The sequence below is a fragment of the Ixodes scapularis genome, unplaced genomic scaffold (assembly GCF_016920785.2).
Source record: "Ixodes scapularis isolate PalLabHiFi unplaced genomic scaffold, ASM1692078v2 ptg002869l_1__unscaffolded, whole genome shotgun sequence".
Taxonomy (NCBI): Eukaryota; Metazoa; Arthropoda; class Arachnida; order Ixodida; family Ixodidae; genus Ixodes; species Ixodes scapularis.
Genome location: NW_024610276.1, coordinates 838628 through 862788, shown reverse-complemented (window position 1 = coordinate 862788; position 24161 = coordinate 838628). Strand labels below are relative to the sequence as shown.

At 42.5% G+C, this 24161-nt stretch overlaps 1 protein-coding gene across 1 annotated transcript in view; it reads left to right on the top strand.

Moving 5' to 3' along the window:
- LOC115326137 (4-coumarate--CoA ligase 1-like) overlaps positions 1–22966 on the top strand; it is a 57375-nt gene extending 34409 nt beyond the window's left edge. Inside the window, exons 8-9 of the mRNA XM_042288406.1 lie at positions 21230–21490; positions 22830–22966. Of these exons, the coding sequence (XP_042144340.1) occupies positions 21230–21490; positions 22830–22966 (398 nt within the window). The remainder of the gene's footprint in view (positions 1–21229; positions 21491–22829) is intronic.
- Positions 22967–24161: the final 1195 nt, after the last annotated feature.

The window sequence follows — 24161 nt, the reverse complement described above, 5'->3', positions numbered from 1 at the left end:
AAAAAAAATGCTTGACTATAGAACTTAAAAAAAAAAAAAAACGGACCCTTTTGCGCCTTCTTTCCTTCGAAAGCTCTCTGCCTTTTCACTGCGATGCATCCGCGGAACCGCAGAACGTCAGCCGAATCCACGTCGAGTACTGCGTAAGAGCCTACCTTACCAGCACCGCGATCATAAACAAGAAATAGCCAGCGAATGTTTCCTAAAAGTTTTGTTAAATAATATTCAGATCCACATTTTGTAGCATAATTAGAGATGTGACAAAAATTGCCAAATTTTATAATGCTGAGAGTCAGGCGCCATCTATCATGTGGTAAACGAAGCAACTACAGTAGGGCCGACCGGGACGACAGCGTCGTTTAGTTACTTGGCCGCGACGACCAACGAACGTTTATTTTTCTACGTGTTCTGCTCGCGCGTCCCGAGTTCAAGCAGCAAGAAAAAAGTACTTGAAACAGACCATGACGAACAAGAATGCTGGATCCACAAACGCCCGAGAAAAGCTACAACGGCGACGAATCTACCGACGCTGACCAAGCGAGCTCGGCAGAGAGGCCTAGCAGGCACTCCGATTCGGCGCAGCGTTGCTTAAACGGTACTTTGCTAATACCGCCTGGCCACGAGCGGCTGGCGTGCTAAATGGAATATTCCCGCGCGACCCTTGTGGACCCTTCTCGCATTATAGTTCGATCGCTGACCTCAATTTCAGATTAAGCGGTGAGGTCAATATTTTCCCGTTGTTTTCCGAAGCAGTGTTGACGAACACTGTCGTCGAAGAGAGACTCTCGTCGATTCTATCTTGTTTTGTGTGATATAGAGCTCAAATAAACGCCGTATGGATTACCTTCGTAGCACGGTATGTATACACTCTGTTATTAGTAAGCCAGTGTTATTCTGACACGACTGCACGTCACTGTAGAGCTATAACAGTTCGTGGGAGCTACGTGCAATGCCGGTCCAACCTTCCTTTGCCGAGTGTCACGTCTGTATCGACTTGCAATCGTAAAGATTCGGTCCGGAAGCGCTTACCAACTGCGAATACAGCACTTCCATCAAACGCGTGCGTCCGCTCCGAGTATAAACAGGTATTTCGTGGCTCTTGCTGACACTGTCGTAGTTCAAACGTATCTTTTTTAACGTCGGCTCGCTCCTGCATCTCCCAGGCCGCGAAAAACGCCGGGCCGCCTTTTACCAACAATGACAGTTGTGTTGACTTCTGGAGTCTTCACCGGAAGACTCGTCGCACTTCCCAACAGGCATGCCGGTGTATGGGACTAGTCCCATGCTGTCGCTGTAGCGCAACATATATCATTGAATTTCGCTCAGCTGCGATGTGTCCGTGGCTATCGCGGCGATGAGAGGCGCCGATTCAGAAAATACGTCGGTGTCATCAGCGCAGTAAAAGCTACCGGCCCCCCAACTCGCCGCCGCTAACGCTCCGATTCTCCTGATGCCGAGGGAACTTCCGGTTCCTGTCCCGGAGTACGTCACGACCGTCAAAATTACGTCGCAGCTTGTTTTGCGGTCAGTCGGAGAGAACGAAAAAGTCGACATTTGATTAATATTTTGTGTAGAAGTTAATAAACCGAGACGAAAACAGATCCCTGTTCGGCATTCAGTGAACGTTGAAGGTTTAATGCAAAAGTTGTCTGGCAAAAGGAAAAAGATTATTTCATGGTCTCTTTAAGAGGATATCGCACCTCCCGAGCCCCTAGCAGTTCCTATGGCAAATTTTAGTATTTTTTCTCAAGAACCACCGAACGGATTGACTTGGGATTGGTTTTATTAAAAAGATTTTTAAAAAAAAGCTGAATAATATTGCAGCGCTACATTTATCGATTTTTAAGCTTAAAATGTTTTACGGGAACTTAAAGATGAGTGGAAAAGCCTTTTTTTTCTCTCTCGTTCCGTGCTTCATAAACATCTACAAGTAAACCGGGGTCTAAATTCAAATTTAGGCTCGACAATGTTCAAGAACAGAAATTTTTGAATATATCTCTTAAAAAATCTTTTTACGAGAGATTCTCATTGTAATAAATTTTAACAAAGTTTGTAGCCTATCAAAACGTCAAAAAATCCAGCTGTCAGGTGGCGCCATCTATGAGTGTGTCCGCAACAGGGTTGGGCAGAAATACTCAAAAATGTATTTGGAAATACAAATACTGGGATACATTAAAATAGTAGCTAAAATAATGATACTGAAATATACCTATAAAAGTGTATCGCGATACGTATCGGAAATACATTTTAAATAGACGTAAAAATATTTGGAAATACAAATACAGGAATACATTTTAGGGAGGGCAGAAATACAAATACAGAAATACTGATACTGCAATACATTTTTCAAGTTTTTTGAGATGCCAAACGAGATGAAGCTTGGAGTTGGAAGTGGATCTTCTTGATCCTGAAATTACTTTGCCGTAGGCTTCGCACTTCGCCTTGAAGGTAGAGAGTATGGACGACGAGGAGTCTTCAATGGGCTCAAAAAAACGTTCCATCAAGGACTGACCGCGGTCCCTTCCCTGTCATCCTGTCTGTCTGACGAGGGACGCGAAAAAGATTGACATCTAAATAAATTCTATATCATCCTAAATCCCATCAAAGCGTCACCATGCCCGTGTCTAATAAGAACGCCCCTGTCAACATTCATCACATGACGTCACGGTGGAATGAACTGGTATTTTTTATCTGTAGGTGTGGCCTTGAACACGAAACTTTACCACGCTGCTGTTTGAAAGGACAATACATACTTTCGTTGTAGGTTACCTCGTTGGAGAGCGTGCATGCAGTGTCATTTGGAATTTTCGAGAATAGTGGACCACCTGAAGCATACTGGAACACATGTCTTATCTTCTGTTACGGTTGAAAAACGATACGGTGGCATCCCTGTTCTGAAGGTCCTCCCTGCCAACCCTCCGCCACCGACGCATGGATTGCAGTGCTCAAGTTTCGTCTTGCATTCTCCAAATAGAGACCTCGTGGATTGCGACCTGATATTGCCGGCACAGGTGCGAGGTCTCCGAGAAACAGCGCGCTCGAGACAAGTCGCAGGTGTACGAAGTCTGGGTCGGCACAGCGAGGCCACATTTGATCTCCTTCCTGGGTTTCGGATCACGAAAGCTGCGGGTCACTTTCACGACGGCTGATGAAGTACCCTTGAGCCGTGCAAACTGCAATATTACGGGCGCAGCCGCAGACGCATTCGAAGATGTGTTGAATTTCACTGCGTGAGTCATACTACTATTTTAAGTCAACCACAGCCAGGCTCGTGCTGCAACGGACTGTCACTCAGCTTTGCGGGCTGGGTGTACTGTGTACGCTAAGACAGGAGAGATGGTTAGCAGCAGGCCTTGGATGCCAGCAAACAATGACTCAAGAAACCCTACCTAAGGACCTGCAGCACTAGATGCTCTGATTCCATTTCTGGTACGCCACCTGGTTCGAGTCCCCGACTACGCAACAATTCTCAAAAGAAAGAAGAGCACGCATAGAAAAATAGTTTGGAGAATCGGAAGGAACCTTGGTGAGCATGGTAACGATGCCCCAGCACCTCCTTGACCCTGGTGCCCTCAGAAGTTAAAGACGACAAAAACAGATGCGTTCGGATTTGTATTTTCTTTTCGGGAAGGGTGGGGGGGGGGAGTATTTCTCAAGAAATGTAACGAAATACATATCACCCTGGTTGTATCGCGATACAAAAGAACATTAAAAATGTATTTCGATACAGGAATACAGATACTGGTGAAAAAAATGTATTGCGATACAGAAATACAGATACGAAATGTATTCCTGAAATGCTATCGCGATACATTCGTATCGCGATACTGCCCAACCCTGGTCCGCAATACTTGCTCTTGAAATAGCGCAATGTGTTATTGCGCCCCGGACTACCTGCATCTTCAAGGTCGTCGGGTTGAGAGTCGGGATTTTGACAAAGAGTGCCTCTAGAAACAGATATTGTTTTTCTTTATTTTTATTTATTTATTTTTGTTTGTTTGGGGGGGCGAAGATATTTTGCCGGTTATCGGGATAGTGAGCAATAGGTTGTGCATCGCCCGAGCGCGTCCTCGGAAGGATGTTCCGTTTTTTGTTGGTGTTTTGGGGTCGCACAAATGCAAGTAAAAAGTTTCTTTTTTTTTTTTTTTTTCCTTTTGTTTGGCGGCGGAGATATTTAGCGAATGAGTGAGAGTCATTAGTTTTCAATTGCCGGAGCGCGTCATTAGGAGGATGTTCCATTCTTTGTTGGCATTTTGGGTCAAGAAAATGGGAGTGAAAGATTTCACGCTTGAAGCGGTCCTTGCGCGAGGCCTGAAGTTAGCAAATGCAGGCAGACAAAAGCTACCGAAGGGTCAAGAAGTGGATACTGTCTTACCACTTCTTTCTGTTCGAAATAGGATAGGTGACTTGATCTGTCGATTTGAAATATTCTGCAGAGATGCATTTAAAATATTTACTTATTTGAAATGTGGAAGAAACATACGTGAGTTCGCCGATTTTGTTTTAATTTCGACATTCGCTTTGCATATCAGCATGTGGAGGCGGGTTTCTACCCAAATAAAACAAACATTGCGAAAAAAATTCAGTGAAGCTAAAAACAGAACAAGCTTTTTGAAAGTAGGCGTGACACGTTGCTATTTGGAAGTTCTGAAAGTCGCGCTGAAGATGCTTTGTTTGACCCGAACCAACACACTCTTGATTTAGTATTTTATAAAATGGAGGCAAATGTATTAGACAAGAACCCGCACGCCTTTTATTATGGTGTTCGTCGATTGCACTGTCCTGGCTGCGATGAGCCCTTTGTCGGCTGTTACTGTTGAGCGGCGGACAAAAAATCTCATCGGAGAACGGGCGGCGGAGAAAAGCTCACCGGAGAGAAGCTCACCAGTGAAATGCTCACAGCAGAATCGAAAAATTCAGAGAAAAGCTCATTTACGAAATATTTTATTATTGTTCCCACTGCGGTGTTTATATTTAAAACGCACGTCCGCACTTTGTCTGAGCGCTCGCGCGCTTTTTGCGTGTTCGTATATTTGTAAAACGAAATGTTCTTGTTCAGCCCCAGAAGGACAGCTTACTTTCTAAAAAAGGGGGAAAAGGCAGACGAATCTACAGTTTTGCAGACTGCGAACACATAAAAAGTGGGCAACGCTTTTTTTTTTAACTTTTACATGGAGACAGGACATTGCCTCAATGTTGAGTACTACGAAAAGCAACAATGTGACCTCCGTCTGGGCACCCGACGACTCCTGGCCCCCGAAAGGTATAAAGTTCGTCTTAGGCCACATAACCGAAGGAAGTCATTGTTTACTACAAAGCAAAAGAAAGACCGAACATAATATTACCGCGTGCGCAGCTAGCCAACTAGGCAGCGCGCCCGTGGCCTAACGGTTACCGTGCTTATCTTCCACGCAAGTAGCCGAGGTTGGATGCCTGGCCGCGGATACACCTTTTTTTATTGTTTCTGTAATGTCGTGTTCAGGCGAATTCCAGAACCCTGTTGCGTATTCAAGGTTAGAATGTTCTACGCGCCGAACCTTCTACGTCGGTTGTTCCAGAAGCCCACGCGTGTACGTGACGAGCTCCGCGTGGAGAACCGGAGTCAGTCCCGATCCTGCTGTTTCGCCGACATCGACGCCTGCGACGCCAACCTTCTATTTTGTTCGCCCCATTCAACGTTTCTTTTTTTTCAGTCAATCACCTCCTCATCATTTGTCATTTGTGACATTATCTTTATGCTTTCAATGCAAAAAAACACTATTTACAAAAACGAGAAACGATATGGCCAGAAACGATGATGTTCAATAAAACGGTCTTCTACGAAACGGCTTCGATGAAATAGACCTATTGCTATATTACCCTAGCATCAAGGATAATGCAGGGATTGGTGTTGCACGCGCCACACGTGCTGGCCTCAGCAGTAGTAACTTTTCTCAAACAAATACCTAAAACGAATGGCATCTTGCACGCGCGTTCATCAATGCTTTGTTTTGGTTACTTATTTCGAACCTTTTATACGGTGAAAGCGCGCCCGTGTGTCGCCTGGAACACCAATCCCGGCATTGTCCTTGATGCTTGGGTAATATAGCAACGGTCAATTACATGCCGTTCATTTAAATGGCTTTAATATAACAGAGTTCGATAAAATATCGAGAGCTGCGAAGAAATAATGTTAAAACGGTTTGTAAAGGTCAGCTTTTCCTCACATCAATCCAAAGTCTAGTGAGCTCCTCTCCGCATCCGCCGGATTTCCGGTGAGCTTTTCTCCGCCGGAGAACAGCGCAACGCCGAGTAGCTCACGGGAGAAAAGTTTACCGAAAAACTGACAGATGCTGAGATAAACCCACTCAAGAATTATATAATCAAGCTTTTAAATTTAGTATTTGCGGCTCCACTCTGGGGGCCCTGTGGGGAATGCCATACGGATATTTATACAATATTCGTATATTGCAGACACCATAATGAATGAAGCAGCAGAAGTCCACAGTTTTGCAGAATGGGAACAATTAACAAAGGAATAGTCTTTTTCTATAAAGACAGTGCGTCAACGTTCAGTTCTATGAACAGTAACGAAGTGACCTCGTCATTGCACCCGACGACCACAGAGAGCCCCCAAATTGTGTCAGGACCCATCACACCAGAAATGTTAAGTTACTACCAAAAAAAAAAATATATATATATATATGGAAAAGAACGTTTCTTTTATCTATATACCAAAAGAATGCCATTTCGGAAAACGAAAATTGTAGGTGAGTTTCCACCGCATTCACCAGGAGGCATATGAGCTTTTGTCCGAGTCGGTCGGTCTTGCAGTGAGATTTTCTTCTATTAGCTTTTTTCCGAGATTTCTGACTTCAGTATCGATCTGAACTTTTTTTTAATATTGGAACCGCAGAAGATCGCACGGACCACAAAGATGATGCCGGTTTTCAGCCATCACATTTTCGCAAAGTGAGGCACCTGAGGTTCTGTTCCGCACTAGAAGGTCACTGGCACCTACACCGGACATTTTATCGAACGCCGTTTAATTGAATGCGTCATAGGTTTCTGCAATAAAATTGAAAAAAAAATTCTTCATTGTCTTCTCGTACGACAGTCGCCTAAATGGCACGACGTTTGACACACCTCCATGGGGTGTACCCAAGCGGATGGATTCCGGTTCCACCACGTCCCCCTCCACTAGTCCCAAATTTTCCGTTCTGTTTTGTTAGCAGCATATTTTGACCGGTTATTGGGATTCTTTGTTTAAAAATACAGTCCAATTGTTGCAATTCAACATTTCGGTACGGGATGACCACGTTTTCGATGAAACGGCGTTCGATGAAATGTCCTGGAACCTACGCGTTTGCCACTCTTTTTCCTTCGGGGTTATTTTCCCGATTATTCCTTTGCTCGACGACAAATCAGGCACAGCTTTGTACCCCTCCCCCCCCCCCCCCCCCATTTTTTTTCCTCCCTAAATAGAAACTGACAAAACACGAAGAAGGCCCGGACTCCTTTATATGCCATATAACCACACCTACCCTAGCCCCAAGCCAGTGGACGCTCCCTTATAGACCGATCTTACCAAGTGTTCGGCACATGCGTGAAGCCGGCATAACTTTATTTCACAAGAAGCAGGCGGCAGTGTCCGAGACGGCTCGTGCCATCTCTTACTTTTCACGCGCAGAGTTACAGCGAGGTTCGGGCACAAGATGAAATACTAAAGTTCTCTCGATGCATTCCGGCAGCGGTGACGTAGTCAAACTGGGTAGTGAGATGGGTCTGTTCTCTCATAGACCCGTTGCTCTGGGGCAGGGGGCGCGAGCGCATCCACAAGACGCGACTATGTTATGATGGCTGAGCCATCCAGGTGGCTCTGCAATGTTCGATTCTGCACGTGCCACGTTCGAATGCAAGCATCTGAAGATGCGCGATAACAAAACCTCTAAAAATATATAAAAAATAAAAAAGAATTAGGCAGCTCGCGGCCGCTGCGCCCCATTAAACATTCCTTTCGTCTTCGCCTTCTTTCAGAGCTTCCGCGAGCACGTATGTTCCACTTTACGTGATCGCGAAACCCAAGCTACTCGCAAAAGCACGTCCTCCTGAAAGATGCTCGCACTCCACGAGCGCGCGTGCTTGACAGGAACGCTGAAAGCTCACAGCTCGCTCCTGTAGGCTCTGCTACGCTGGTACTTAGAATGGAACGGAGTAGAAAAAAACTAGTGGAGAAGCGTATTGACGCATGTTCGAAACCCGAGCCAAATATTCTATTTTGCTCGCCTGGAGCGCTGCTCAAAACTTGAGAGCTATGGGCCTATCCCCAGGGCAAACAGGGAGCATAAAATGTTCGTCGTTTCGTCAAACTTTCTTTGTAACATCGCGGAGGTTTGTGGAAATTTCAACTCCGTCTGAGGAAGAAGTTGGAAGCCATCCGCGCTAATATGGTGCCTCTATGAGCCGCGAGAACGAGCTTGCAATCAGTGTAGTGATTGGTTGCTCTATCCTCGCCTTGGCGTCACGCGCAGAACAGCGGTATTGTCACAAGGAGATTAGGATCGCGCGAATAAAAATATAGGCCTGTGTCACCGTAGGCACGATAATTCTTGCCTTGCAAGAATAAGGCAAAAATTATTATGGAATATATTATCAGCCAATACTAAATAGTTTCCAAGACGGCTCTAAAACTCTACTCAAAAAACTTGTTTTCCTTTTCTTTCTGAAACGGATAAATCTAGAAACTGAAATAAGGTACTCTCTGCTGAAACAAGGACTCAGGGTTCGTACAGCCCCTAGAAATCCTTGAATACCCTTGATTTCCTTAAAAGTATTTAAGGGCCCTTAAGGCTGTGGTCCCACAGCAGCCATCTTGAACAAGGCGTTAGTTCAACCAATAGATAACGACACGCACCCGTGGGGTGGCCGAAATATTGGTTCACGGTGGGATGGCTCGAGCAACATCACGTTCCCATCGTGGCCTTGCTCGCGCCGCTGCCAGCTGTGCTCAGCTGGCTCAATAGCGTGGCCTAGCAAACTCATGTATGCGAGAATGTCAGGCGGCTCAGCGGTTGCCACGGGCTTTCGCAATAAGTCTTACCAAGAAGGAATCAATTGTTGATTGACATGTCAATATTCTGTCAATAAAGAATTCTTCTGAAGGAATGCACGCTAAGTAGACTCAATCTTCCAAGACACCGGTGGAAGCGGACGTCTTGTAAAGTGCTTCGCGATTTACGGTATTTACCTCACCATTATAATGACGACTGAAAAGTGACATCACGAAATATTGTGTTTCACGGGATCCGGAAGATGCTGTAAAGGTTGTTACATTATAGTTTCCAGAAAACAAGCGGCCGTTGTACCGACACACATCCTGCACCATTCGTTGCTGACTAACGCGCCCGATATTGCAGCTACAACGACATAGTTGTTCCAAAGCGAGCGGCGCTCACTCACCGGGACACCGCCATGCCGCCCCGCATCCCTACCGAGCCAGTCACGCGATTTCAAAATCTCTCTCCTAGGTGCTGCGGCTAACTGTAGCCGCGGTTAGCGCTTCGAGCAAACGGGCCCAGAAGGTGTCATCCCTCTGAATACGTTGGATATCAATCCAATTGAGTCTAAATATAACGAAATCACAAAACTCTCTTTGTGTATTGTGTAACTGCCCTTGTGTTTGGTAGCAGAAGCTATGGTGGTGATTTGGACCTTTCACACCAGGTTCCTTTTTTTATTTTTCGACTCATACTCTTCTGTGGCTTCAGTAGGCCATAAGAATCTATTGAAACGGGGACACTTTACCTCAACGAGGCCATTTGTTCCAAGCTGTTCATCAGGGGATGCTGCTAGAAATCTGTCCTTCATATTTATGGATAAGCCGCGCTTTGGCACAGTGCAGTTTTCATGTTCCACGTACAGTTGTAAAGCAGTATTCTCATTGATTCTACCATATTCTGTTGCGGGTGAAGAAAAGTCTTTGGGTACACGATACTTGAAACAAGACTGGCACTGTACGTTGGGGTTCGATACCACTTATGTCGTCGTGCTTATAGAGCCTCATCATTTAATCATTACCTCGTCACCTCATATTGCTCTTTATCAACAGTAAATACAATAGGCTACCGCCATATTACAATCCATGAATTGAAAAATTGAGTCGCTCAGTCTTTTATTATGTTTATTATTTATATAATGTTATTACGTTACATTACTTCTACACGATCGACGTCCATCGTCGATCTTCAAATATACCTGTATATAAATTAGACTCACAATCACAAAGAGCATAGCGTACCGCCTCTTTTATTTGGATCTTTCTGAAACCAGCGCAAGCTGGCGTTTTCTCTTCTGAGACGGTTAGAACGGTCACTCATAAAACCCGTGTTTCTCCTACCCGGCCGCTTCCTCCTCTCATCATGTGTAGTTGATTATAACTAAATAAGCTATAATAATTGTTTATTATTTATATTTAGTTTCAGTTTCAGTCAGGAAAAAGGAGATTCGCGGGAAATAGAGCCAATAAATGAGCTGCGCTTAGAGTATCGGCGCCCTCTTCCCCGACACTGTTGTGGGCTCCGCCATTTTGGTGCTTGTATAGAGCACGCGCAATTGCCGATCGTCATGATTCAAAAGTGCAACTTCCTCAACATTAGATTCGGTGTTAGGAGGCCTATGTAATATTGCTTTGCTTTGTTGCGAACTGTTTAAACATTTGTGGAGGACGAAAAAGCGTTTCCTGTGTTTTCAGATAAAGCTCGAGATAACTGGCAACCATGATTTTAATCCACAATATGGCCAAGTGCCGCTACACTGAAGCGTAGCTAATTTAGTGGCATTAGCGGGAACGATGAGGAAGAGGCAGGCGTCAAAAGGTAGTGGCTAGTGGAACCCACGGGGCTTACGTTATGGCCTCTATAGACCTTTCCAATGTTTACAAATCCAGAGCTCAGCGTGAGATCTCCACAGCTCAGCACGCGCGTGTGCGTCGCTTCGGAAAGCGAGCAAATCACGCGCGATACGCACGAACACTGAAAATGAAACCGGCCAGCAGCCCTTTTCTGGAAAGGTCTATAGGTATTACAAGCTAGTAGAACAAGGGCATGAATAGTGTAATTAAATAAGCTACGCTTCAGAGTAACGACACTTGGGCATACTGCGGCTTAAAATAATGGTTGCCAGTTATCTGCAGCTTTATCTACAATCACAGGAAACGCTTTTCTGTCTTTCACAAATGTTTAAACAGTCCGCGACAGAGCAAAGCAATATTGCATCAGTTTCCTGATGCCGGATCTAATGCTGAGGAAGTCGCACTTTTGAATCATGATAAACGGCAGTTGCGTTTGCTCTGCACAAGACCCAAAATGCTGGCGCCCACAACAATGTTGGGGAACGGAGTGCCGATACCCTAAGCGCAGCTCATTTAGTGGCTCTAGGCACGAAGGGAACTCGGGTGTATTCTTTTCCTTTTCGTCTTTATTGTCTATCGATTTCAATCATATCGAATCATGAACACTTTATATCACACTACGCTTGTTTAATTATTTATCTTAGATTTATTAATCTGAACCAGTACTTAAACCCTTCATTTGTCCATAGTAGATCTTCCAACATATTTTCTAAATGTAAAGGTGAAAAAACACGGACACTGATGATAATACAGACGCAACGCCGCCCTCGAAAATTTCTTGAACATTACAAATCAGCAGTTTTATGCGCCATCCTGCAGGTAGCGTAACAAAACACCCAAACGGTTTTTAATTGTTTTTAATATTAACTAAGCTCGACACCTATGAAGAAACCAAAGCACGATCATTCTGAAAATCGAATACATTGCAATTTATATATATTCCATGCAATAAATGTTATTAGATACCAATAAATATGTTTGATGTCCATAAAAGATATGCGCCAAAAACAGGTAAGTTTGAAGTGCTCCTGGGGCGTTATGATTTCGAAAATAAAAAAAAAGCCATCGTTCACTTCTTGGGCAATTACAGTAGTTCTAAATGTTATAAAAGATTTTATAATAGTTAAATTATTTTCTCAGCGGCATTTGAAGCGCCGTGACTTGAAGCACAAAAAAGTGCTACGTTTATATAGAATATCAACACAAAAACAAATTTACACAACATAAAATTTTTTCTGCATATTACCAATGATAAGCACTACATCTGTAGCTAATTTCATTACCCTAGCGCATGTGAATAAAATCATATTTGTGCTGAAAAATTACAATTTTAGGGCAATATTTGGAGAGATGAACAAAACAAAGTAGTGCAAATACCAAAAAAGTATATCGTTACATTCTGCTCCGACATCATCTAAACAGAACTGCTCTATTGGAACCATGTTATCTTTAATACATTCTTCATGAAACATGAATCAGCGGAGCAAGTGAGTGTTCGCGCCATCATATTCCTAACGCTACAAATGCGCATGAGCAATATAAACCAATACATACATAATATCAAATGAAAGAGGATTACTTTGAATTTTGAGTGATATCAATCCCACAGAACAGTATTCAAAAGAAGATGAGTAATGACCTGCCAAAAAGTACCTAAACTGCCAATTTCAGTGGGACCGTGGCCTTAAATATCCTTGAAAGTTGAAGCGATCTTTGTATTCCTTGAAAATCCCCCAAGAAATGCGTAAATGCCGTGTCGTCTGGCAACATGGCATGTCTTTTGTTCTAAATGATAAAGCCAATCCAAAGCGTCCAATGTCATTGCCATTTTTGCTTTGCGCTGTATTGAGGATCAAGTTGGTGAGCGTGAGACACTTTCAATCTAGATTGAAAGCCGAAATTCCGGGTGCAAAGTGTAAGTTCCAACCTTCTAGGCTGGAACGCAAAGACTATTGCCAGTTTGTGGGACCAGATAGGAACGACTCCTTCCGAGCGAAGTGCGCGATCTGTCGAAACGCTACAAAAAACTGCAATGGCCTGCTCGATATTCCACTGTCGAACATCTTCAATATCCCTGGCTATCAGGTAATATATGGTCATCGCGAACCACAAGAAATAACGTTTCCGTCTAAATCGCACGGGGGAGTTGCTTTTAACATAAAAAATACACGTACTTTCAGACTTCGAGATGACATTCATATATCATCTAATCTTTGTGAATCACTATTTATAGAAATTCCGCCAAATCCCAAATCACCTAGTGTAGTTCTCGATAAAACAAAAAATACACTCATTGGCGTCATTTACCGTTCACCAAAAAAATGCAGTTGAGCACTTCTTAGGCAGCTTAAACGAAACTCTCAAAAACATTTCTCAAATTAATTCGAATGTCATCATTATGGCCGACATAAACATTGACACTTCTGCTGATTCATGCGTCACTCACAGATACCTAGATACACTAGCCGTCTACGGACTACAACAATGCATAACAACAACTACCCGGTTTAGCGACACAAAACGCAGCACTTTGGATCACATAATTACGTCTTGTCATCCAACAGACTTCACAATTGGCACTATTGCAAGCGACATAACCGACCATACACCCATTTTCGCTGTTTCTAATACACATAAGGTGTCACAATCGATAACACAAACTACTCAAATATACGATTACAACGTAATAATAAATACATTAAACACGAAGTCATGGGAGAGCGTATACCAGGCGCCCACGGCAGACCTAAAACTAGACAACTTTTTAGAAACACTAAAATCTTCCATTCAAATAGGTACGAAAACCAAAACCCTATCCTGCAGATCAGTCAGAAAAAGCCCCTGGTTAACATACGGACTACGGCGATCTATCAATCACAAAAACAATATGTATAAAAAAACTAAAACGCAATCCGTTTTATCTACGCCTTCAATCTAAATACAAATTGTATGATGTTTGTTTAAAGAAATTAGTTAACGTAGCTAAACAGCAGTATTTTAGTAAACTTTCTAGCGCCATTAACAATCCCAAAGAAACCTGGAAAATTATTAACTCTGCAATAAATAAGAGTACTACCGAACAAACTTTGTCAGCCTTAAGCACCGACCAAGGCATAATTACGGACAAACAAGAGATTTCTAACACGCTCAATGACTGCTTTTCAAGTATCACTTCAAACGTAGAGTATCTTTCATGCACAAATCTATCCACTGGGACGCCAAATATAGTTCGTAATGACACGACGTTTTTTCTTTACCCTGTCGATCCAGAAGAAGTTCAGAATACCATTAACACGCTAAAAAATACTTCGTCGCCGGGGTGCGACGGAATACAGACGATAATACTAAAAAAATATGGTTCCATCATTGCGCACCTTTTGGCTGATATTATCAACAAAATTTTCATGACTAGCTCTTACCCTGACTTACTCAAAATAGCAAAAGTGATTCCAATATTTAAAAAAGGAGACAAATTAAAACCAGAGAACTATCGACCAATCGCCTTACTTCCTGTCATTATAAAAGCGATTGAAAAACTCCTACTAAAGCGACTGAACCTGTTCTTCTCTGAAAATAATTTGATCACTCCGTCACAATATGAATTTCTTAAAGGGAAATCAACAGAACTCGCGTTATTAAATATGGTAGAGAAAACAAAGCAAAATATTGAAATGAAGTTATTAACAATAAGAATCTTTGTAGACCTAACAAAAGCGCTTGACCTTATTAACCATGAACTTTTACTACAGAAATTAAGTGCTTACGGGGTTCGTGGTGTTGCTCTCAATCTAATCGAAAGTTATCTATCAAACAGACGCCGATTTGTCACTTTAGATGGCACTATTTCAACAACTAAACCTATTACCATCGGTGTTCCGCAAGGCTCAATATTAGGTCCCATTCTTTTTTTAATATGCATTAATGACCTGACACCCTAATTACAAAAAGATTGTGTTCTATATGCCGACGATACAAATATTTTTATATCTAATGCAAGCGTGACAGAACTATACATGGAAGCTAATAACACTTTAGAAAAGCTAGCTAAATGGCTAACCCATAACAAATTAGCTCCCAATATAGCGAAAACAAACTACATAATTTTTGCCCCGAAAAACAAACTAATTTTAAAGACACCTCAGCTTTCGTTTGCAAGTATTAACCTAACTCGGGTGCACCATACTAAATTTTTAGGACTAACACTTGACCATCAGTTAACATGGCACCAACACGTAAAAGACACAACTAATAAGATATATCAAAATATACCAATTCTATATAAACTACGGCACATATTTTTCTTACGAACCCTCCAAATGCTTTATCATAGCTTCATTCATACTCACATTTCGTACGGGTTATCCATTTATGGATTGACATATAAAACAACACTAAAACCCATAGAAATCGCCTAGAACACGGCACTACGAGCAATTCTGTTTGTTAATAGGCGCGAAAGTGCTCAATTCGCGTACCGCTTCCTCAACATTTTAACAGTTAATCAATGCCTCCATTATCGTGTAGCATTATTAACATTTAAGTTCATCACCAATCAGATAACCTGCTCTTCAATTAGTTTTACTCATCAAGATGTCATGTATCCTCTGCGTTCACATTCCCAAGCGTCACTGTCTGTACCATACATACGAACTAATTATGGGTGTTCACCTTCATTTACATTGCTACTAAAACGTGGAACTCTCTACCACCCTGCCTAACTGCCATGTCATCATTCTATATCTTTAAACAAGTCATGTGTGCACACATACTATCTGCATGATTCATCAACCATTTCTATGCCCCCTCCCCCCCCCCCCCCGATTCATTCTTCTCTCCTAGGCACACCTATCACATAATCACACACACACACACACAAACACACACTGATATTGTCCTTTTTTCTCGACTGTCTAGCTTTTCTTCTCTCTCTTTTCACTTGATTTAATATTTTTATTATGCAGATGCCACAATTGTGTTTCGTTTTCTTTGTTTTTTTTATTTTCTAGATAATGGTGTTTACTTGATCGCTGACTAACCCTTTATTACCAAGGGGTCCCTTCAACAGTTTTCTTTTGAAAACTTTGGGACCCCCGTCTGAATAAGTGTAATTATCTAACATCTTGTGTACAAATAAAAACACATTTTGACTTGACTTGACTTGAAGGAGTTGAAGTCCTCTGTTCGGGCCTAGCAAGGCAGAAGTATGCTGCATACTTTGTAAGAGCACAAAAAGAAAGCAGCCAGCGAGCTGAAAATTTTGAAAAGAAAAGCAGTTGAAATGGAGCTGGAGGGAATGCATGAGAGGAAGTTGAAACTCCAGAAAACTCTGAAGTACCTGCTCGAGTCGGCGGAATGCTTCTCAGAAGATGCTGAGGCGAAGAATCACTTCAAAGTTTTGGCCAAGGCAAATAGTTTTCGCCAAGCAGCAAAAGAAAAGGAAACGGCTATAGCTTCTGTAGCAGGAGAAATTCTTGTCAAAAAGGAGCTTATTTCTTAACTCCTGTCAACGAAGAAATTTCTTCGAACATTCCTTGAATTTTGTCTTCTGATGCCCTTGAAATTCTTGAAAAGTCCTTGAAATTTGTACTAAATATTCTGTACGAACCCTGTAAGGACTATACGCGTCGGTGAACCGATCTCATGTTTTTAAACTTGAATATGTCATAGTATGTGACGAAGATCACTGCGGAGGTGGCCGCAGTACATGGCTCACTGGTACGCAAACTTTCGACTTTATCTCAGTTTCGCTTGACACGTAGTTACTTCATTTAAAAAAAAAAAAGAAAAAAACTCTACCTGTGATTTTGTAAAAGATATAATCACATGGCCAACAAATCAACCACCGCACTTTTACTTTGTGCAACCGCGTTTACTCATTTGAGTGATTTGCGGTGGCGGCGTCTCGTCCGAGCGAAGAAAACAACAACAAATCCGGTGGTCGGTAAAATATGCTAGGGCCTTAGTGTCAATTCAGTTTTGAGAAGCGATTAATCGGAACACGTAATTATGGAAGTTATTGTTTTAATAACTTGTTTAAAGCATAGCTCTGTCACAATGAAACTGCGCTTTGATCAGTACGTATATAAGACGTAGCACTACCTAAACTTAGGGTGATTAATTTTTGGCATTTCGGCAGTACAACAGATAGTTCTGATTTCGTGCTATTTAGAAAACGCACACTGATTGAGGAATCGGGGTGACCGTTGAAATCCAGTGCTCTAGAAAAATAAGTTGGGACTCTAATGGCTGCTTATGGTATCGGAAACTGGTTCATTTCGTTTCTTTTTTCGCACGAGGAGATCAGACATTTTTTAGAGCAAGTAGCTTTATGTTTTAAAGCACTGCTCCGCGGGTATGAAAAGTAGGCTCCGAAGGGCCGTTATTTAGGACGCAACACCATTCTGATTTGTGGTAGATTATTTCGCAACGTTATGACACGACACATGGCATATTTCGTTTTGTAATCACGATATGGTGTATTTTCTTCTTGTCACGACGATACCAACCGTCTGCATGCTATTTGGAAATCGCATCTTACGAAAAACCTCGGAACGCGAAGAACCGACCGAAATGAATCCAGAGTATCAGGCAGCTAAATGAGGCGTTCTCTATCCGCGTTTTTTTTCTTCCTAATCCGGTAAGAATGAGATAAAGGGTCCTTTCGCGATGGCCTCGGAGGCCCACAACACTCCCGCTATCTTCTTTTTGAACGAATAAGAAACAAAGCCATTCTCGCAGTTCGAAAAAATAGACGTTTCATCGAACGCCGTTTCATCGAATCGCTGACGGCCGTTTCATCGAATGTCTTTTATATAAAAACTGTGAAATCTGCTCTTTTATGCACGGATCGAGTGCATTTTCGTGTCATTCACCCACTTCATCGTCTAGTTTTGAATGTCCAAACTTGTAGCTGTTAAAATTTATTTTCATGCAAGTAACCCATGAGGATATTTGTACCGATTTTTGTGTCCGTTTCGCATATTGTGCTTATCTGTTCACCGCCTCTGCATTACCCGATGGGCTTGAGGCTATTGTAACAAATAAATAAAAAGTCGCTCTCCCAGTAAAAGCGCACCCGAACTCATTGAGGCCTCAAGGCGACTTAGGTTTGGCGCAAGCGCAACAACTCTAGCCATGTGAGCCTCCTAGCCTCTCATGTCTTTCTATTGATACCTTTTTACTGCCCGAAGTTTGCATTAGCTAAAGCTGAGGTGCTATTTTTGCAACTACAACGAAACATTTTTTTTTTTTAGTTCTAAGACTCAATGAAGTCAAAAGTAAGCACGTGACTTCAAACTTTATTTGAAAACATTCGAGGGTTCATGTATTCGTGCGACAGCCATTCACCGCTTAAAATGATGCACAATTGGTCTCAAAAAGTCCCCCACAGCCATGCTCTGTCGGCTCTCATAAAAAAGGCGGACCTTCTCATTTCTTGCCGCTAAGGACTTCTTCTGGCGAGGAGGCTCTTGGGAACTCAGCACCGCCTCCAGCCTGTCTTCCGTCAGTTGATGTTCTGCGGCGATGCAAGTCAAAAACTTCCACAACCCGGGATGGGCACCTCCGACCAGCTTCCGGAAGCGGGAATGCCACCCTGGCGTTCGATAAGAGGGCCTTCGATAAAACGGCGTTCGATGAAACGGCTTCGATGAAACGGCGTTCGACGAAACGGCGTTCGATGAAATGTCTGGTCCCACCTCTTAACGTACATAACGAAGTAGTGATCACACGAACGCCCTGTTAATGATACTCATCCAGTTCGAAACGGCCAGGGGCAGGCAGGTGGTTGAGGCTCAGAAAAACCTTGAAGCCATGGGCGTACGAACCGGGGGGGGGGGGGGGGGGGACAAGGGGGGCGCTTGCCCTCCCAGTTCTCACAGTGGGGGGGGGGGGGGGAGGGGGCATGGTATGTCCCCCTCCCTCTGGAACAGCCGCCACTGGCCAGGGAAAACACTGGCCGGCGGCGCCCAAGGGATACCAAGGGCACCGGCAACGGCCCTTGGGGGGAGGGGGGGGGGGTAAGGTCTAATCTGCCCCCCCCCCCCTCAAGAACAGGTTGGTACGCCACTGCTTGAAGCGATCTGGCAAGCTGCCTCCCTACCCCCTTGCACGCTGGTAGTAATCCGATCGAACGCCGCCCGAGTGACGCTGGAATATAGTAATAATAGTTTGTACGTGATGCAAAATCCTGAGACTGAGAATAAAATTTGAAAGAAAAAGTGTAAGAAGGCAAAAAAAAGGGGACAGGACGACGCCTCAAGATCAGGTCTGGGAATGAAATTTAAAAGAAAAGGTGTAAGAAGACAGAAAAAAGGGGACAGGACAACGTCTCTAACTCAGCTCAGGACAACGTCTCAAACTCAACTCAGCTGAAAACTCAGCTCAGGGCAACGTCTCAAACTCAACTCAGCTTAGTTTGAGACGTTGTCCTGTCCCCTTTTTCTTTCTTCTTATACTATTTCTTACGAATTTCATTCCCAGTCTCGGGATGTTCCATCATGATCAACATACACCAGCTCGCCTGCACCTTGACAATTTTTTAGTTTGCAATTGCTTTGGAGGTTTATTTTCCGGGACGGAAGAAACGCCGAGCAAGAAGCACTGAAGCTGACACAACTTGAGGTCGTGGGGCGTTCTACCATACCAGTGGCGTCGGAAGAGGAAAAACGGGGAAGGGGGGGGGGGCGAGGGGGAAGGGGAGGGGGGGGGGGCTCCATTTTCTCCCCCCCCTTGCCCCAGATATTTCGGATGTTCACTGCTTAAAAGATCACGTAGATGGTCATTGTTAGAAACTCGTTGTCAGAAGGCGCTACTCGTCACATGCTCGGTGGTTCGGAAGTTCAAAGCTATGTCTTTCTGACCAAATTAACTTTGCCATTGGTAAAAAATAATAAATAAATAAACATAAATATAAATTCAAAAATAAAAAGCAGGAGAAAAAAAAGAACTATCAAGAACCCGCCGGAAGTGTTGTATTCTTGCATATTCAGAGGCTCAGAACTACGAAACAAGTTACTCCTACCAAAATGTGTACTGGCTAAAAGAAACTCGTCCCAGAAACGTAAAATAAAAAAATTAATTTTTTCTGACGTGTTGAACTTGAAATGTTTTAGAAACCTTCCCCCATGAGTTCATTTATTCTTCTAGTTGAAAAAAGCACTAAATAGAATATTTTGTATTCTGCATATGGTAATTATATGTACTGTCTGTGGTGTTAATTTAAATGCGATACCGCGAACAATTTAGACGAAAAAAATTACCAAATTCAGGGAATAATTGCCCGTAGATACATCTTTGGTTATTTCTTCGAAACTCGGTCTTGAACAACAATAACCATATTTTAAAACGACACTTACCTAGGCTATAGATAGGTCATTGTGTAAAAGTTTAACATCTCTACCATAAATAGTTTCGGCTATAGCGCGCTTCAAATATGGCACAAACGACAATTGTCAAAAGCCCGTCGTCCTTCCTCGCTCCTTCGGGAATCTATTTCTTCAAAACTAAGCATGCCAGATGATTGAAATAAACGGCATTGTCTTTCGCAAGGAATACGGCACCGCATGTAAAATTGCGTAAGAAAAAAAAAATGTTCCTTGAACAGTGCCTGAATCCAAATGAAAGCGTCCGCCGGTCTTTCGAAGTTCAACGAACTTCCAACTTTTACCCTAAAAGTTTGAAGTTCGTCGAACTTTTGACTTTTCAGGAATCGAAAGTTGGACAATTTTCGAAATCCTTAGAATAATAAGTTCGAAAGTTAGAAGATTATTTAGTTTCTTAGCGTAGAAAGTTGGAAAGTACGAAAAGCTTCGCACTTTTTAGTGAAAAAAATTGAAAGTTCCAAAAACATCCAATTTTTTAGTCTATCAAGGTCGAAAGTTCGACAAGCATCGAATTTTGCAACATAATAAGTTTGAAACTTCAAAAAGCGTCGAACTTCTTAGTTTAATAAGTCAGAAAATTTGACTTCCGTCAAATTTCTCAATTTGTAAAGTTCAACAATCGAAATATTTCGAACCTTTCGAACCGCTTGAATCAATCATCGAACATTCGGTTCGAAAAACGTTCGCGGCATCCCTAATTTTAAAATGACACTTGTATTAAAGAAATGATTTGAGCAGCGCGAATAGTGAAATATCATCGTGAATCGAATTCAATTCGAATTGTGCCGAATAGTGGCCGAAATTTTAAGTTTGAGTTGAATAGTGAATACCAAAATTTATATTTCCAGTGCACAAAACTAAACAAAATCGCGTGGACAAACAAAAACACCCGTGGTAATTTTTCTGCAAAAAAACTTTGAGAAGGAACGTATTGACAATATTTGATGTTGCTTTTCAGGAGATTTAGGTTACTATGACACTGATGGACGGCTCCATGTTATTGAGAGATTGAAACAGATGATAAAATGCATGGATAACGTCGTCACCCCTGCTGAGCTGGAAGAAATTTTAATCAGCCACGAGGCTGTCGCAGAGGCCGCTGTTGTGGGTGTCTCGAGTTCGAAGTACGGCGAGGCTCCAACAGCCTGTGTCGTTGTCAAAGACGGCTTCGACAAGAACCTCGAGAGTCTGGCGACGGAACTGAAGGATCTCATTGCTGGTATAGGTCATGTTCCCGATACTAATTTTGTCTTTTGGTCTGTTATGGGCAGCTCTAACTTGCACATTTCAATGTTTAAATTTTAAGTATAATACACAAATACGGTTTAGGAAATACCGGTTTATGAGCTTCAATTATTCATGGATAATCAGCTCTAGAAATTATGCTTTTCGCCATGTTCACTAGAAATCGTACAAAACGGCTACATAACAAAAATGAAATATTTTAAGTAAAAATAAAAGCTTCTACAAAATGCGGGTCTCGTATCAGGGCCACCTTTTTCCGCGTAAATTCTTTTGATTTTTCTTGTTTTGAGCATTCATTAATTTAAAAAGCTATGTAATGCTTTCGAAACTGGAGAAAATTCACTGTTTTGTTTTTGGATTGAATTTATTTCCGCCACATTGTGCCGAGGACACCGGAAAAAAGACTCGATGAGGACACTTGACAGGGTCCGGTGCTCTTGTAGATCATGACTATGGAAAAAAAAGCACTGCATACTAAAGTATCACTTTTGGTTAATAGAGTTTTTTTTTTCTTGAAGATTTTGAAATTTTATCTGAAGATTCCGAGGAATTTTGTGGCACAAATATCACCACATATTAGAGCTGGCTATTATCTAACGGGACACTTTGCTATGCTACATTTACTTCCATCTGAAAGTGACAATGATGAAAAACACCACCGTAATATCTAGAGAAAAACCCACTACCAAAAGACAAACCACCCATTTTTTTATTTTTTTTAACTTAATTTGCTGTTTTTTTTTTTTTGTTTTTTTTTAAGCACCGAAAGAAAGGCGACTTTTAGTAATTGTGGTGTTCGGATCAATGATGGCCTCGGCGAAAAGGCGACTAGTTAGCTATGGCGGGATAAGCGAACATTACTGTCATCTTTCCGTCAGTGTCTAATCAAAATATGGTCATATTTGTTTTGCTTTGCTTTCTAAAGTACTGCCATCTTTGCTTCACAGTCAAATCTAAAAAATGCATTGTTATTTTTTTTCAACTTTTCTTGATTGTACAAGAAAGTTAGCCCACTCCTTATATTCACTCGACTTATTCTCGATTTTAGTTTAGCTATTCTTCGGGATATTACGGTGTTTTAATTACTACCGAAAATGCACATTGTGCGACAGGAGCAGATGTGCTTGGTTTTGTGGCATTCTTTTTTCTATAAGTCTCAAAACTACCTCAAAACTACGTAAACACAAAACGTTACCATCTTTCTACTTTTTTTTCCTTCCGCAAAATATGGTTCCATGAATGCAATGGTAAGCTTGTGGTAGATTGATTAGGTTATTATGCGTCTTTGTCTTACCTTGGTTTCTGTTTTAAAGGTCAAGTAGCAGTGTTCAAGCAGCTGTATGGAGGTGTCTTCTTTATGAAGTCTCTTCCCAAGTCCGATAACGGAAAGATCCTCAGACAAGACCTCAAAACAAAGGTTACCCATGAAATAGAAAAGTTGAAAAAATAGTTGAGATTCGCAGGCTCCACAAGCCACACGAAAACCAAGATGTAACCTGCGATAAAGGTGTTTTTACATATTTCGATTGTAATAAACAAGAATTTTAAAAAAGTGCCCAAGTTCAGATATTTGTGACAAAGCAGGTAGTCTTTTTTAATCTAAAACCTATCTCTCTCTCTCTCTCTCTCTCTATATATATATATATATATATGTTAAGTATATGTATGTGTATGTGTGTGTGTGTGCGCGCGTGGGCGTGCGCGTGTGCGTGTGTGTGTGTGTGTGTGTGTGTGTGTGTGTGTGTGGTGTTAATTACAACTCTGTCCACTCACACATCCGTTTCACTCAAACTTACTCTCAAACCTACATTAACTACTTAGGCGTGACCCATGCAGTAAAGGATGGGAAATTAACAACAAACTTTATCGCAAGACACCAGATCGGATATATTACCTTCATCAAAAGAGCGACCACTCACGTCACTGTAAGAACAGCATACCCTGTAGCCAGGCCCACCGGTTCCAACGAATCTGTTCAAACAAAAATGATTTTGACGTGAGCGCTCAAAATCTTAAGAGGGCGCGGTACCTCTATTCATTCGTCCGTTTCAGCCACCAGATGGCGCGCTGCTCGTGACGTGGTTAAACGCGCAACTTCTAGATAGCGCCAGTATCGAAGTGTGAAAAGGCCCGCGTTATCCGCTGCTTGAAATAGATTCCCGAAATGTGTCGTGTTCTCCCGGCGGAGGAAGTTTCTCCCTCCCTCGTGCGCGCTTGGTGGTATGTCTGCGGTCAGTCAGCTCAGTGTGCATAGCATCGGACGTCAGTGATAATACGCGCGGTGGCCGAGTCCGGCCTCTGCGCGGTATGGTGCAGTGGGTGGCGCTCGTTTCTGTTCGGAGGTAGGAATAAAAATGTCGGTCCTTTCTTACGACGCTCGTTTCTATAGCTTGTTTTTTTGTTTTTTGTTTTTATCTCAAGTGACCTACAGTACCGCCTCTTCGTAATCGTCCTTTGCGGCGAGCAATTGAGAGTCAGGTTAGCATTTTATTTTGGTCAGCACTACACGTTCAATGAAGACCTCGGGCGGCGATGTTAATATGTATTGCTCCCCAAAGTGTGTTCAAGGTGCGCAGTGACAATTGGAAATGGTTTTGAAGGCGCGCGACCGTCGGTTGGTAAAATACGTGCGTTAGCTTCTCTTA